This window comes from Mustelus asterias, chromosome 14 (genome assembly GCF_964213995.1).
Source record: "Mustelus asterias chromosome 14, sMusAst1.hap1.1, whole genome shotgun sequence".
Lineage (NCBI taxonomy): Eukaryota > Metazoa > Chordata > Chondrichthyes > Carcharhiniformes > Triakidae > Mustelus > Mustelus asterias.
The window spans coordinates 40,547,343-40,564,256 of NC_135814.1; the positions used below are offsets into that span (position 1 = coordinate 40,547,343).

Here is a 16,914-nt window from a genome sequence, read left to right on the forward strand (position 1 = left end):
CTGTTGCTTCATCTGTTGGAGTTTCCAGTGGAGACAGTGTATTCCCACATTCAAATAATGGATGCTTCCATCCATGCCACACATGGCTCCATAACTCTTGCATGTGAACACATGGTATCCTCCATTTACAGTAGCAAACCTCATTGAGAGTCACATGGATCTTAGCACCCCGTGGATGCAGGACGGGTTTTGGACCTCCATAATGTGGCTTCACCTGGAGGTCTATGGAGTGATGGATGGTCAAGATACTTCTCCCCATTGCCAAAGTTTCCTCACTACAGAACAAGGCCAAACTATTCAATGTATAAGAATGTGTGTATATATTCTCATGCAAAAGTTGACAGTGGCCTGATGTGGAACCAAATAGATGGTGTTTAAAACTGAAGGTTTCATAAATGTCTGTATTGACAGATAGTTTTGGTGTATAGCACTGACCAGTATAGAGGGAGTTGGTTAGCTCAGTTAGCCGGATGGCTGGTTTGTGATGCAGAGTGATGCTAACAGTGTGGGTTCAATCACCATACCGACTAAGGTTATTAATGAAAGCCCACCTTCTCAAAGCCACTCCTCAGGTGTGGCAATAGAAACATAGAAAGAAACATAGAAAAACTACAGCACAAATAGGCCCTTCGGCCCCACAAGTTGTGCCGAACATATCCCTACCTTCTAGGTCTACCTATAACCCTCCATCCTATTAAGTCCCATGTACGCTTCCAGGAGTCTCTTAAAAGTCCCTATTGAGTTTGCCTCCACCACCACTGACGGCAGCCGATTCCACTCGCCCACCACCCTCTGTGTGAAAAACTTCCCCCTAACATTTCCCCTGTACCTCCACCCCAGCACCTTAAACCTGTGTCCTCTTGTAGCAGCCATTTCCACCCTGGGAAAAAGCCTCTGAGAGTCCACCTGATCTATGCCTCTCAACATCTTATATACCTCTATTAGGTCTCCTCTCATCCTACGTCTCTCCAAGGAGAAAAGACCGAGCTCCCTCAGCCTATCCAGGCAACATCCTTGTAAATTTCCTCTGCACCCTTTCAATCATTTCCACATCCTTCCTGTAATGAGGCGACCAGAACTGAGCACAGTACTCCAAGTGGGGTCTGACGAGGGTCTTATATAGCTGCATCATTATCCCCGGACTCCTAAACTCAATCCCTCGATTGATAAAGGCCAGCACACCATACACCTTCTTAACCACCTCCTCCACCTGCGGGGCCGATTTTAGAGTCCTATGGACCCGGACCCCAAGGTCCTTCTGATCCTCTACAGTACTAAGAGTCTTTCCCTTAATATTGTACTCCTTCATCCCATTTGACCTGCCAAAATGCACTACGCATTTATCTGGGTTGAAGTCCATCTGCCACTTCTCCGCCCAGTCTTGCATCCTATCTATGTCCCTCTGTAACTTCTGACATCCCTCCGGATTATCCACAAGCCCACCAACCTTCGTGTCGTCGGCAAACTTACCAACCCATCCCTCCACTTCCTCATCCAGGTCATTTATGAAAATGACAAACAGCAAGGGTCCCAGAACAGATCCCTGGGGCACACCACTGGTGACCGACCTCCATGTAGAAAAAGACCCATCTATACACACTCTCTGCCTCCTTTGGGCAAGACAGTTCTGGATCCACAGGGCAGCAGCAGGTTAAATCCTCAGGTTAAAATCCTCACCAATCAATTCTCCCCCTCAAAGAGGAGAGCAGCCTATGGTTATCTGGGACTATGACAATTTTATCATTACCATGCAGAAGGATGCTAAGGATCTCTGATGAAAGATCAGAAAAGCCACCGCTGGGAGAGAACTCTTGGTCCAGTTGCCACTTGCAGTTGTTCTCATGTCAGACATCTGCTGATCATAGTCATGAATTTTTCTCCCTTGTATATTGTCTATATGGACTTCAGCAAGGCGTTCGATAAGGTCCCCCATGCAAGACTTCTTGAGAAAGTGAGAGGGCATGGGATCCAAGGGGCTGTTGCCTTGTGGATCCAGAACTGGCTTGCCTGCAGAAGGCAGAGAGTGGCTGTGGAGGGGTCTTTCTCTGCATGGAGGTCAGTGACCAGTGGAGTGCCCCAGGGATCTGTTCTGGGACCCTTGCTGTTTGTCATTTTCATAAATGACCTGGATGAGGAAGTGGAGGGATGGGTTGGTAAGTTTGCTGACGACACCAAGGTAGGTGGTGTTGTGGATAGTTTGGAGGGATGTCAGAAGTTGCAGCGAGACATAGATAGAATGAAAGACTGGGCGGAGAAGTGGCAGATGGACTTCAACCCGGATAAGTGTGTAGTGATCCATTTTGGCAGATCCAATGGGATGAAGCAGCAGTATAATATGAAGGGTACCATTCTTAGCAGTGTAGAGGATCAGAAGGACCTTGGGGTCCGGGTCCATAGGACTCTTAAATCGGCCTCGCAGGTGGAGGATGCGGTCAAGAAGGCGTACGGCGTACTAGCCTTCATTAATCGAGGGGTTGAGTTTAGGAGTCGGGAGATAATGCTGCAGCTTTATAGGACCCTGGTTAGACCCCACTTGGAGTACTGCGCGCAGTTCTGGTCACCTCATTACAGGAAAGATGTTGAAGTCATTGAAAGGGTGCAGAGGAGATTTACAAGGATGTTGCCTGGATTGGGGGGCATGCCTTATGAGGATAGGTTGAGGGAGCTTGGTCTCTTCTCCCTGGAGAGACGAAGGATGAGAGGTGACCTGATAGAGGTTTACAAGATGTTGAGAGGTCTGGATAGGGTAGACTCTCAGAGGCTATTTCCAAGGGCTGAAATGGTTGCTACGAGAGGACACAGGTTTAAGGTGCTGGGGGGTAGGTACAGAGGAGATGTCAGGGGTAAGTTTTTCACTCAGAGGGTGGTGGGTGAGTGGAATCGGCTGACGTCGGTGGTGGTGGAGGCAAACTCGTTGGGGTCTTTTAAGAGACTTCTGGATGAGTACATGGGATTTAATGGGATTGAGGGCTATAGATAGGCCTAGAGGTAGGGATATGATCAGCGCAACTTGTGGGCCGAAGGGCCTGTTTGTGCTGTGGTTTTCTTTCTATGTATCTCACTATCATGTGAATTATACCCAGCTGCACTATCTACATTGGCTGGTGTCTGTTGAGACACCTCATAGTCATCCCCTTCCTCTGAGGATGTAGCTTGCTCAGTGTCTTCCTCTGGTTCGACCATTCCTTCCCTCTGGAACATCAGGTTGTGCCATGCTCAACAGGCAACAATGACGTGGGATACCCTTGAGGGTGTTTATTGATTCTCTCAGATCGATCAAAGAATCTAAAATTCACTTTCAAAGAAAACAATGTCCTGCTTGATGGTGGCACTTGTAGTCACACAACAGCAACTGTACATGTACTCATGAGTCTGAGTTTTGAATGCATAGACTCCTGCACTGAGAGTGGTCAATATCACAAAGAGCCATACACAGCGGCACTTGGAGTGCATGTAGGAACTACTTCCAGCAGCCTCCGCAAGATATGGACGACTGCCATTGGCATCTCAGCCACAAGCAGAGACACACAAGAAGCCTCAGCTGAGACCACAGAGAGAGCAGGGTAAAAGTAGCTGAGAGCAAAGGCCATAACTTTGTTAATTGCACCATGTGGTTCACTTTGATGGCTTTCATTTGTACTTGTGCAAATTGTTCAAACTTAATTACATGAAATATTGAACCACGATCCCAAATTTAGATGCTTTCATTCCTCACTGACAAAACTGCAAAAGAGGGAAAAGGTGATGACAGTAAGTAATAATTTTTGAACAGAGATGCTGAGACTGCTGCAGAGGTGTGTACCATGCATTCTGTGAGATTGGAACTATCCAAAATTGTGTCTAATGGATCTGTTCTCACAATCAGAGCAAGGTATGTGCCAGAGCATGCAGTTTTGCTGGACAAGTCTAGCACTCAGGTGAAAGGTGCCTTGTTCAGATGTTCAAACTATCCTGATCCTGTTGGGTCAAAATGACAGCCCCAGGCAATACCTATGAGGGCACAGTCTTAGGATAAGGGATGATTTAGGACTGAACGAGAAATTACTTCACAAATGGGTTGTAAATCTTGGAATGCTCTCCAACAGAGAGTTGTAGTTGCTGTATCATTGAATACATTTCAGGCTGGGATAGAAAGATGTTTGGTCTGTGAGGGAATCAAGGAAAATTGAACTGAAGCCCAAGATCAGCCACGGTCACATTGAATGGCAGTGCAGGTTTGAGGGGCCACATGGTCTACTCCTGCTCTGACTTTCTTGTGTTCTCCCTGCACAATGTGGGCACCATTTGCTCTGTATATTCCTCCTCCACCTTCTATGGACTGTGTTGCTCCATCGATGATGCCCTGCATGTGAGGAAATCCAAGAAGGAGGCAAACTGCAAGTTTTGGTGACCAAGGAGGACCAAGGAGGATGAAGGTCGGAGCCAGGATAGCAAGCGCAAACATGTATAAAGCACTTCAGTGGATATAGACCAGCTGAATGTTTAAGAGAGTGCAAATTCTTCTTGTTAATTAACCTTACTGGCTGCTCATTTTGCATCTTGGTGGCCACTTGGGTGCAATCAGTAATGCCCTACTTGTGCAGAAATCCAAGATGGAGGCAAATTGCACTGTCCCTGCACTTGCAAGGTGCCATCAGTTTGATATTTTATTTATTACCCTGCTTTCATAAAGAGTATAAGTGACATGCAAGATGCAATAGCGTGCTGACATTTGAAAGATGCCACAAACTTCTAGTTCTAATCCTTGGAAAGAGCCAGAGCTGAAGAAGGCCTGTGACTTTAAAGGCTATTGACAGGCCATAGTAAGCAGTGCTGGGTAATTTGAAGTCTTCCTCAATGAAAGCACAAATCTCAGGTTCCATCCACCAAGATAGGCATAGTCTCCTTGACAATCAATGCTAAAGGTGTGGCCTTTGTTGCCTTCTGGGCCCTTGTTTCTCTGTTTGCCTTCCTCTTGTCTGTGGCTTTGCATCTGCTCCTGAAGATGTTGACCCTCGTCACTATTTAGCCCATCTCCACCTACGCTGCTTTGTTGTTTTGCTTGTGGTCACAGCTGCACTCACAACGCTTCCTGCAATCTTATGTTCCACGAAACATGGAGGGTCAAGACCCCCCCAGCTGACCAAGTGTGCACAAACCACTTGGTCGGCTCACCCGGCACATGTGCGCGAATGGAAAGCCATCTGCCCCTTTATCAGCCCATCTCACTGAATGGCATGGTCACAACCTGTGCCTCATCACATTGTCTCCAACTTCAACTTGGTCAGTCCAGATCCCACGAATTTCCATAAAAACTACAGACTAGCTGAAAAGGTCTGGGAGGAGGGCACAACGGGATAGGTCGGGGAGGGTGCAGAGGGGAAGGTGCAGAGGGGAGGGGGGAGTGTGCGAGGGGGAGTGTGCGAGGGGGCGGGTGCAGAGGGGAGAACTGCAGGGGGGGGGGAGCCGCAGGAGGGGGAGGGGGTGGGGGTGGGAGGAGGAAGTGGAGGACCGCGGGGGGGGGGGGACCGCGGGGGGGAGTGGGAGGACTGCGGGGGGGAGGGGGGGGGAGGGGGCAGGACAGCGGGGGGGAGGGGGGGGGAGAGGGCAGGACTGCTGGGGGGGAGAGGGGGCAGGACTGCGGGGGGGAGGAGGACCGTGGTGGTGGTGGGGGGGGGGAGAGGACCGTGGGGGGGACCGTGGGGGGGGGGGGGGGGGGGGGGGCGTGGGGAGGACTGTGGGGGGGAGGACTGTGGGGGGGGGGGGGGGGGGGGAGGACCGTGGGGGGGTGGGCCACAGAGGGGGGAGGGGGGGGAAGGGCCACAGAGGGGGGAGGGGGGGAAGGGCCGCAGAGGGGGGAGGGGGGTAAGGGCCGCAGAGGGAGGAGGGGAGAAGGACCGCAGGGGGTGGGGGAGAAGGACCGCAGGGGGGGGGGGGGGGGGGGGGGGGGAGAAGGACCGCGGGGGGGGGGGGGGGGAGAAGGACCGCGGGGGGGGGGGGGGGGGAGAAGGACCGCAGGGGGTGGGGGGAGAAGGACCGCAGGGGGGGGAGAAGGACCGCAGGGGGGGGGGAGGGAGAAGGACCGCGGGGGGGGGGGGGGGGGGGGGGGGAGAAGGACCGCAGGGGTGGGGGGGGGGGGGGAGAAGGACCGCAGGGGGGGGGGGGGGGGGGGGGGGGGAGTAGGACCGCAGGGGGGGGGGGGGGGGGGAGAAGGTCCGCAGGGAGGGGGGGGGAGAGAAGGACCGCAGCAGGGGAGGGGGGGGGGGGGGGGGGGAAGAAGGACCGCAGGGGGGGGGGGGGGGGGGAGAAGGACCGCAGGGGGGGGGGAGAAGGACCGCAGGGGGGGGGGGGGGGAGAAGGACCGCAGGGGGAGGGGGGGGAGAAGGACCGCAGAGTTGGTGGGGGGGAAGACCGCAGAGGGGGGGGGGGGGAACTGCAGGGGGGGGGGGGAGAAGGACCGCAAGGGGGGGGGGAAGGACCGCAGGGGGGGGGGGGGGAGAAGGACCGCAGGGGGAGGGGGGGGGGAGAAGGACCGCAGGGGGAGGGGGGGGGAGAAGGACCGCGGGGGGGGGGGGGGGCGGGGGGGGGGAGAGAAGGACCGCAGGGGGGGGGGGGGGGGGGGGAGGACCGCAGGGGGGGGGGAGGGGGAGAAGGACCGCAGGGGGGGGGGAGAAGGACCGCAGGGGGGGGGGGGAGAAGGACCGCAGGGGGGGGGGGGAGAAGGACCGCAGGGGGGGGGGGGGAGAAGGACCGCAGGGGGGGGGGGGGAGAAGGACCGCGGGGGGGGGGGGGGGGGGGAGAAGGACCGCAGGGGGGGGGGAGAGAAGGACCGCAGGGGGGGGGGGAGAGAAGGACCGCAGGGGGGGGGGGGAGAGAAGGACCGCAGGGGGGGGGGGGGGAGAAGGACCGCACGGGGGGGGGGGGGGGGGGGGGGGGAAGGACCGCAGGGGGGTGGGAGAGAAGGACCGCGGGGGGGGGGGGGGGGGGGGGGGGGGGAGAGAAGGACCGTGGGGGGGGGGGGGAGAAGGACCACGGCGGGGGGGGGGCGTGGGGGTGGGGATGGACCGCAGGGGGGGGGGGGGGGGGAGTGGGGGGAGAGAGAAGGACCGCAGGAGGGGGGGGGGGAGAAGGACCGCAAAGGGGGGGGGGGGGAAGGACCGCAGGGGGGGGGGGGGAGAGAAGGACCGCAGAGTTGGTGGGGGGGAAGACCGCAGAGGGGGGGGGGGGGGGAGGACCGCAGGGGGGGGGGGAGAGAAGGACCGCAAGGGGGGGGGGGGGGCGGGAGAAGGACCGCAGGGGGGGGGGGGAGAAGGACCGCAGGGGGAGGGGGGGGGAGAAGGACCGCAGGGGGAGGGGGGGGAGAAGGACCGCAGAGTTGGTGGGGGGGAAGACCGCAGAGGGGGGGGGGGGGGGGAGGACCGCAGGGGGGGGGGGAAGGACCGCTGGGGGGGGGGGGGGGGGGGGGGGGGAGAAGGACCGCAGGGGGAGGGGGGGGGGGAGAAGGACCGCGGGGGGGGGGGGGGGGTGGAAGAGAAGGACCGCAGGAGGGGGGGGGGGGGGGGGGGAAGGACTGCAGGGGGGGGGGAGAGATGGACCGCGGGGGGGGGGGGGGGGGAGAAGGACCGCAAAGGGGGGGGGAGAAGGACCGCAGGGGGGGGGGGGGAGAGAAGGACCGCAGGGGGGGGGGGGGTGGAGAAGGACCGCAGGGGGGGGGGGGGGAGAAGGACCGCAAGGAGGGGGGGGGGAGAAGGACCGCAAGGGGGGGGGGGGGAGAAGGACCGCAAGGGGGGGGGGGGGGGGAGAAGGACCGCAAGGGGGGGGGGGGGGGGGGAGAAGGACCGCAAGGGGGGGGGGGGGGGGAGAAGGACCGCAAGGGGGGGGGGGGAGAGAAGGACCGCAAGGGGGGGGGGGGGGGAGAAGGACCGCAAGGGGGGGGGGGGAGAGAAGGACCGCAAGGGGGGGGGGGGGGGAGAAGGACCGCAAGGGGGGGGGGGAGAAGGACAGCAAAGGGGGGGGGGGGGAGAGAAGGACCGCAAAGGGGGGGGGGGGGGGGGGAGAGAAGGACCGCAAAGGGGGGGGGGGGAGAGAAGGACCGCAGGGGGGGGAAGGACCGCAGGGGGGGGGGGGGCGCAGAGGGGGGGGGGGGCGCAGAGGGAGGGGGGGTGCAGAGGGGGGGGGGCGCAGGGGGGGGAGGCGCTGAGGGGGGGGGGCGCAGGGGTGGGGTGTGCAAGGGGGGGGGGGGAAGGGGTGCAGGGGGGGGGGGAAGGGGTGCAGGGGGGGGGGGAAGGGGTGCAGGGGGGGGGGGAAGGGCCGCAGGGGGGGGGGGGAAGGGCCGCAGGGGGGGGGGGAAGGGCCGCAGGGGGGGGGGGGAAGGGCCGCAGGGGGGGGGGGGGAAGGGCCGCAGGGGGGGGGGGGGGGGAAGGGCCGCAGGGGGGGGGGGGAAGGGCCGCAGGGGGGGGGGGGAAGGGCCGCAGGGGGGGGGGGAAGGGCCGCAGGGGGGGGGGGAAGGGCCGCAGGGGGGGGGGGGGAAGGGCCGCAGGGGGGGGGGGAAGGGCCGCAGGGGGGGGGGGGGGGGGAGGGCCGCAGGGGGGGGGGGGGGGGGGGGAGGGCCGCAGGGGGGGGGGGGGGGGGAGGGCCGCAGGGGGGGGGGGGGAAGGGCCGCAGAGGGGGGGGGGGAAGGGCCGCAGAGGGGGGGGGGGGAAGGGCCGCAGAGGGGGGGGGCGGAAGGGCCGCAGAGGGGGGGGGGGGGGAGGACCGCAGGGGGGGGGGGGGGGAAGGACCGCAGAGGGGGGGGGGGGGGGGGGAAGGACCGCAGAGGGGGGGGGGGGGGAAGGACCGCAGAGGGGGGGGGGGGGGAAGGACCGCAGAGGGGGGGGGGGGGGGAAGGACCGCAGAGGGGGGGGGGGGGGGGGGGAAGGACCGCAGAGGGGGGGGGGGGGGGGGGGAAGGACCGCAGAGGGGGGGGGGGAAGGACCGCAGGGGGGGGGGGGGGGAGATGAAGGACCGCAGGGGGGGGGGGGAGACGAAGGACCGCAGAGGGGGGGGGGGACCGCAGAGGGGGGTGGCGCAGGGGGGGGGGGGAAGGGCCGCAGAGGGGGGGGGGGGGAAGGGCCGCAGAGGGGGGGGGGGGGAAGGGCCGCAGAGGGGGGGGGGGGGGGAAGGGCCGCAGAGGGGGGGGGGGGGGGGAAGGACCGCAGAGGGGGGTGGGAGAAGGACCGCAGAGGGGGGGGGGCGCAGAGGGGGGGGACCGCAGAGGGGGGGGGGCGCAGAGGGGGGGGACCGCAGAGGGGGGGGGGGGCGCCGAGGGGGGGGGGGCGCCGAGGGGGGGGGGCGCAGAGGGGGGGGGGGGGGAAGGACCGCAGGGGGGGGGACCGCAGAGGGGGGGGGCGCAGAGGGGGGGGAAGGACCGCAGGATTGGGGTGGGGGAGGGATCGGGGGGAGGGGCAGTTGGTTGGGGATGCGTGAGGAAGGGAAGTGGTGGCGGGCTTTGGGCCGCTGTGATCTGCCCGCGGTTCCCCCCCGGCCCAGGCTCCCGCTCACCAGCGACACCGAGTCCTGATCCGCCATCTCCTCCCGTCTCCTGGTTACCAAACACAGACACGCACAATCGAGCTCCAACCGCCCGGCACATCGATCGATCCATCCACCTCGCCGCCGGCAATCGGCAGCTGATGCCTGGCTGTGCTGTCTAACTCTCCAGTGAGCGTTGTCGGTGCAACATGTCCAGAGGCAGCAACTGTGCTTCAAACACACATTTAAAACACTTTCCCTTTTTGCTTTTACAACTTTTAATTGGTGGCTGCTCAAGAAAATGGTTAAAAAGTCACAGGGGATTGGCTTCATAAACAGAAGCAAGGGGTGTATGATGATTCTTTAGAAAATGGTTCAGCCTCAACTGGTGTTTTGAGTCAATTTCTGGACACCATTTGGACCATGTGAAAGCTATAGATGAGAATTGCTAGAGTAGTTCTATGGATGAGAGAGTTAAGTTACACGGATAGGTTGGAGAAGCCGGGGCTGTTTCCTGCCAGAAAATTAGGTTGCGAAGATATTTGACCATGAGAGGCCTATCCATTTGATGCAGGAGTCGAGAACCTGCACACCACAATATAAGGTGTCAGAGAGTATTAAAGCATATATAAAAGAGGCCTTTCAGCCCATCATGTCTGCACCAGTCATCAAACACCTATCTATTCTAATCCCATTTTCAAGTACTTGGCCCATAGCCTTGTACGTTATGGCATTTCAAGTGCTCATCTAACTTCGTATTAAATGTTGTGAAGGTTCCCGCCTTTACGACTCTTTCAGGCATTGAGTTCCAGATGCCCATCATGCTGCGGGTGAAAAAATGTTTCCTCACATCCCCTGTAAATCTCCTGTCCCTTACCTTAAATCTATGTCCCCTGGTTATTGACCCCTCTACTAAGGTGAAAAATTCCTTCCAGCTAACGGATCCATGTCCCTCGTGTTGCACTTCACTGTTTTAGAATGGTCGGCAAACCACTGTCATGTTTAGGCTACTTCAGGATGGTGATGAGCATCAAGCCAAGCTTCAAGTCTCAAACTACCTCTGAACAAAGCCAAAGAAGGTCTATAGTTGTACTTCTAACCTTTAAGGAATCTAATTAGCCTCATTTTTCTGAGTCTACAGTGAGTGGCATGGTGGCACAGCGGTTAGCACTGTTGCCTCATAGTGTCACTGTGCTAACTACTGTGCCAGGGACCTCGGTTCAATTCCTGGCTTGGGTCACTGTCTGTGTGGAGTCTGCACGTTGTACCTGTGTCTGTGTGGGTTTCCCCCAGGTGGTCCGGTTTCCTCCTACAATCCAAAAGATGTGCTGGTTAGGTGCATTGGCCATGCTAAATTCTCCCTCAGTGTACCTGAACAGTCACCAGAGCGTGGCGATTAGGGCATTTTCACAGTAACTTCATTGCAGTTTTAATGTAAGCCTACTTGTAACTAATAAATAAACTTTAACTTTATATACTGGTATATTATCCACTACAGGCACCCTGCCCACAATGTTCTGTCCATTGTAGGAGCGGCACGGTAGCAGAGTGGTTAGCACTGCTGCCTCACAGCACCAGGACCCAGGTTCAATTCCCGGCTTGGGTCACTGTCTGTACGGACTCTGTACGTTCTCCCAGTGTCTGCGTGGGTTTCCTCTGGGTGCTCCGGTTTTCTCCCACAGTCCAAAGATGTGCAAGTTAGGTAGATTGGCAATGCTAAATTGCCCCTTAGTGTCAGGGGGACTAGAACATAGAACATAGAACATTACAGCGCAGAACAGGCCCTTCGGCCCACGATGTTGCACCGACCAGTTAAAAAAAAAACTGTGACCCTCCAACCTAAACCAATTTCTTTTCGTCCATGAACCTATCTACGGATCTCTTAAACGCCCCCAAACTAGGCGCATTTACAACTGATGCTGGCAGGGCATTCCAATCCCTCACCACCCTCTGGGTAAAGAACCTACCCCTGACATCGGTTCTATAACTACCCCCCCTCAATTTAAAGCCATGCCCCCTCGTGCTGGATTTCTCCATCAGAGGAAAAAGGCTATCACTATCCACCCTATCTAAACCTCTAATCATCTTATATGTTTCAATAAGATCCCCTCTTAGCCGCCGCCTTTCCAGCGAAAACAATCCCAAATCCCTCAGCCTCTCCTCATAGGATCTCCCCTCCATACCAGGCAACATCCTGGTAAACCTCCTCTGCACCCTCTCCAAAGCCTCCACATCCTTCCTGTAATGTGGGGACCAGAACTGCACACAGTACTCCAAGTGCGGCCGCACCAGAGTTGTGTACAGTTGCAACATAACGCTACGACTCCTAAATTCAATCCCCCTACCAATAAACGCCAATAAACGACTAGCTAGTGTAAATACATGGGGTTATTGGGATAGGGCCTGGGTGGGATTGTGGTCAGTGCAGACTCGATGGGCCGAATGGCCTCCTTGTGCACTGTAGGATTCTATAATTCTATGAAATCAAATACTTCACACTCCATTTACACAGAAAATTTATCTCGTTTAATCCTAATTTTAACAAAACATTAAAATTCTAATAGATGGCCCATAAATTTTTTAAAAATGTTTTAGTATACAATATAATTATTTAATTGCTATTTTCTTATTTGTTGATTACCATTGTTAAATATTTTCCATTTGTTATTTCCCACAGTAACATGCCAATCCAGAATGGGATAATACAGCTTCCACCAGGGGGAGCCAAAAACCAATTTTGCTTCCTGACAAAATTACAATTTGTCGGCTGCATCCCTAACCATGTAAGCCATGAATGATCATTATTTTTTTTAAATTGAGAAGAGAAAGCCAGGTAAGATAATTTATTGACCTGAATTCAACTCCCAGGTTTTAAGTTTTGCACTTCATAAGCTGTTCATTCAAAGCATAATTCACCCACAAAGGTCTTGGGTTGTTGCTCTGACCAGGTTGTTGCATGATGTGGAGATGCCCGCTAACACTAACAGTAACTGTGTTTACCAGGTTGTTGCAGTCAGGGCAGCCATACCAGGTGCCCAAGTTCTTTCCACATATGATATTTTCTTAACTTGTCCTGAATATATTAGGTAGAAATCAAATACCTGAAAAGTCAGCTGAATAAATATCCTAGCTACACGAGTGCGTTTCATCATCCATTCTCGTGCAGGAAAATTACTCCCAATGTGTGTGCAGTTAACAATTGCTTCCAGATCTTAGAGCTGCTAGGGAGGAACTTGTTAGCTCGTCTTCCTCTGGGAAGATTTTTAAAAATTCATTTGTGGGACATGGGCGTCGCTGGCTGGCCAGCATTTATTGCCCATCCCTAGTTGCCCTTGTTAAGAGGGCAGTTGAGAGTCAACCACGTTGCTGTGGCTCTGGAGTCACATGCAGGCCAGACCAGGTAAGGACAACAGATTTCCTTCCCTGACAGACATTAGTGAACCAGATGAGGTTTCATGGTCATCAGTAGATTCTTAATTCCAGATTTTTTTTATTGAATTCAAATTCTGCCATCACCTAGTGGCATTATCACTAGATTATTAATCCAGAAAGTTTGTCACTTTGATCTCTCAAAGTGACAAACATCCATTGGCAGCAGTGCTATCCATTTTTCCTGGATTCTCTGTTCCTGGGTACATTTGCCTTCCCATGCCAGTAGCCATATCTGAATTAGCTGGTTTAAATCACACTTTTTTTAAAGAAACCTGTATATCTATTTTTTTTATTCATTCTGACATAAAACCAGCACCTATTGACCATCTTCCCTTGAGAAGATGGTGGTGACCTGCCTTCTTGAACTGCTGCAATCTGTTGTCGCGGTTTTGAAGCAAACAAGTGGCTTGCTAAGTAATTTCAGAGGGCAGTTATGAGTTAAGCACACTGCCATGGGTCTGTTCTTACATATAGGCCAGGATGGATAAAGACCATAGATTTTCTTCCCGAAAGAACATTATTGAATCAGATGGATTTTTACAATGACCAAGAGGCTTCATGATCATTACTGTTCATACTAGCTTTTTATTCCAGATTTATTGAATTAACTCTATTTAAATGTGTCCAAGTGTCACATCTATCTGCCCGTACCTAATTAGCCATAACTTCTGTAACCTTCCCCTCTGTCGGAGATGCACCTTATAACCTAAATTAATCACAGAACCTTCTGCTAAAAATGACTGCATTAAGAATGACTAAAACATCTAGAACTAAATTACCCTTAATTTCCTCAGTTCAACTGACCAACCTGATTGACGCATGTTTGAAGAATTTAAACCATTAAATCACTTCACAGAGCCCAGGTGTTAACTTTGTTGACTTTCAAAATCAGTGAAGCACCTAGATAGGCGAGATCATTAAGTTATTTTTTTTTTATTCGCTCATGGGATGTGGCATTGCTGGCTGGGCCAGCATTTATTGCCCATCCCTAATTACCCTTGAACTCAGTGGCTTGCTGAGCCATTTCAGAGAATATTTAAGAGTCAACCATATTGCTGTGGTCTGGAGTCACATGGAGGCCAAACCAGGTAAGAACGGCAGATTTCCTTCTCCAAAGGACTTTAATGAACCAGATGTGTTTTTACAACAAGCGACAATGGTTTCACAGAGATCATTAGACTTTTAATTCCAGATTTCTATTGGATTCAAATTTCACCATCTGTCATGGTGGGATTCGAATCCGGGTCCCCAGAGCATTAGAGACATAGAATCATAGAGGTTTACAGCATGGAAACAGGCCCTTCGGCCCAACTTGTCCATGCCGCTCTTTTATTTTAAACCCCTAAGCTAGTCCCAATTGCCTGCATTTGGCCCATATCCCTCTATATTCATCTTACCCATGTAACTGTCTAAATGCTTTTTAAAAAACAAAATTGTACCCGCCTCTACTACCATCTCTGGCAGCTTGTTCCAGACACTCACCGCCCTCTGTGTGAAAAAATTGCCCTTCTGGACCTTTACCTTGAGTCTCTGGATTACTAGTGCAGTGACAATACCAATAGACCACCGCTGACCAGTTCTTTATTAATAAAGGAGTCATACACAGATCCAGATTAGACAGGATGTCTTTATTTCTCTCTTAATTAACCATCTACGGGCCTGTGGCATATGCATATTTCAGGTGGGTGCTAAGGCCATATGACAGGAATTGACTTCTTAAAACTCCAATATTCATCTCTTTTGGTGACACAAAGCTGCAAGATACTGGCCAATAACTTGGGGTGGCAGAGGCACCTAACAGCATTTTCCATGAATTAGATTTGGCCTTGCACGGTGGAATTGCTGTAAGTCTGAACTGATGATGTCACAACGAGTGAAACAGGGCAAGGAACTTTAACCAATCAGACTGAAGGGTATGAAATTAACAGCTGATTTGATTTTGATTTGATTTGATTTATTATTGTCACATGTATTAACATACAGTGAAAAGTATTGTTTCTTGCGAGCAACACAGACAAAACATGCCGTTCATAAAGAAGGAAATGAGAGAGTGCAGGATGTAGTGTTACAGTCATGGCTAGGGTGTAGAGAAAGATCAACTTAATGCAAGATAAGTCCATTCAAAAGTCTGACAGCAGCAGGGAAGAAGCTGTTCTTGAGTCGGTTGGTACGTGACCTCAGACTTTTGTATCTTTTTCCTCAAGGAAGAAGGTGGAAGAGAGAATGTCCGGGGTGCGTGGGGTCCTTAATTATGCTGGCTGCTTTGCCGAGGCAGCAGGAAGTGTAGACAGAGTCAATGGATGGGAGGCTGGTTTGCGTGATGGATTGGGCTACATTCACGACCTTGCGGTCTTGGGCAGAGCTGTAATACAACCAGAAAGAATGCTTTCTATGGTGCATCTGTAAACATTGGTGAGAGTCGTAGCTGACATGCCAAATTTCCTTAGTCTTCCGAGAAAGTAGAGGCGTTGGTGGGCTTTCTTAATTATAATGTCGGCATGGGGGGACCAGGACAGGTTGTTAGTGATCTGGACACCTAAAAACTTGAAGCTCTCGACCCTTTCTACTTCGTCCCTGTTGATGTAGACAGGGGCATGTTCTCCTTTACGCTTCCTGAAGTCGATGACAATCTCCTTCATTTTGTTGACATTGAGGGAGAGATTATTGTTGCCACACCAGTTCATCAGATTCTCTATCTCATTCCTGTACTCTGTCTCATCATTGTTTGAGATCCGACCCACTTTGGTGGTGTCATCAGCAAACTTGAAAATCGAATTGGAGGGGAATTTGGCAACACAGTCATACGTGTACAAGGAGTATAGTAAGGGGCTGAGAACACAGCCTTGTGGGGCACCAGTGTTGAGGATGGTTGTGGAGGAGGTGTTGTTGCCTATCCTTACTGATTGTGGTCTGTGAGTTAGAAAGTTCAGGATCCAGTCGCAGAGGGAGGTACTGAGGCCCAGGCCGCGGAGTTTGGAGATGAGTTTCGTGGGAATAATAGTGTTGAAGGCTGAGCTGTAGTCAATAAATAGGGGTTTGACATAGATGTCCTTGTTATCTAGGTGTTCCAGGGTTGAGTGCAGGGCCAGGAAAATGGGGTCTACTGTGGACCTGTTGCGGCAGTAGGCAAATTGTAGTGAATCCAGGTAGGCTGGGAGGCTGAAATTGATTCGTGCCATGACTATCCTTTCGAAGCACTTCATAATGATGGATGTCAGAATTACTGGCTGATGGTCATTAAGGCACGCTGCTTGGTTTTTCTTCGGTACTGGGATGATGGTCGTCTTCTTGAAGCAGAACGGGACCTCAGATTGTTGTAAAGAGAGGTTGAAGATGTCTGTGAATACCCCCACCAGCTGATCCACGCAGGATCTGAGTGCTTGTCCGGGTACCCCATCCGGGCCAGTTGCTTTCCGTGGATTGACATTCGAGAAAGCTGCTCTGGCATCTGCAATGGTGACCCCAGATACAGGTTCATCCAGGGCTTCCAGGGTGGAGGGTATGCTCTCGCTGACCTCTTGCTCAAAACGGGCATAGAATGCATTGAGCTCATCAGGGAGGAGTACGTTGGAGCTGGCGATTTTACATACCTTCATCTTGTAGCCTGTTATGTCTTGCAGACCTTGCCATAGTTGGCGGGGGTCGGTGTGGCTAGCCTGGGACTCTAGCTTGGTCCGGTATTGTCTTTTGACATCTTTGATGGATCTCCTTAGATCGCATCTGGCTTTCTTGTATAGATGTGGAGATGCCGGCGTTGGACTGGGGTAAACACAGTAAGAAGTTTAACAACACCAGGTTAAAGTCCAACAGGTTTATTTGGTAGCAAAAGCCACACAAGCTTTCGAGGCTCTGAGCCCCTTCTTCAGGTGAGTGGGAATTCTGTTCACAAACAGAACTTATAAGACACAGACTCAATTTACATGAATAATGGTTGGAATGCGAATACTTACAACTAATCCAGTCTTTAAGAAACAAAACAATGGGAGTGGAGAG

General features: G+C 54.0%; 1 protein-coding gene across 3 annotated transcripts in view; it reads right to left on the bottom strand.

The window, feature by feature from the left end:
- ttc21b (tetratricopeptide repeat domain 21B) overlaps positions 1-9,578 on the bottom strand; it is a 79,130-nt gene extending 69,552 nt beyond the window's left edge. For all 3 annotated transcript variants that reach the window (XM_078228223.1, XM_078228222.1, XM_078228221.1), the window contains exon 1: positions 9,520-9,578. In XM_078228223.1, coding sequence (XP_078084349.1) covers positions 9,520-9,546 — 27 coding nt within the window. In that variant the 5' untranslated portion in view covers positions 9,547-9,578. The remainder of the gene's footprint in view (positions 1-9,519) is intronic.
- Positions 9,579-16,914: the final 7,336 nt, after the last annotated feature.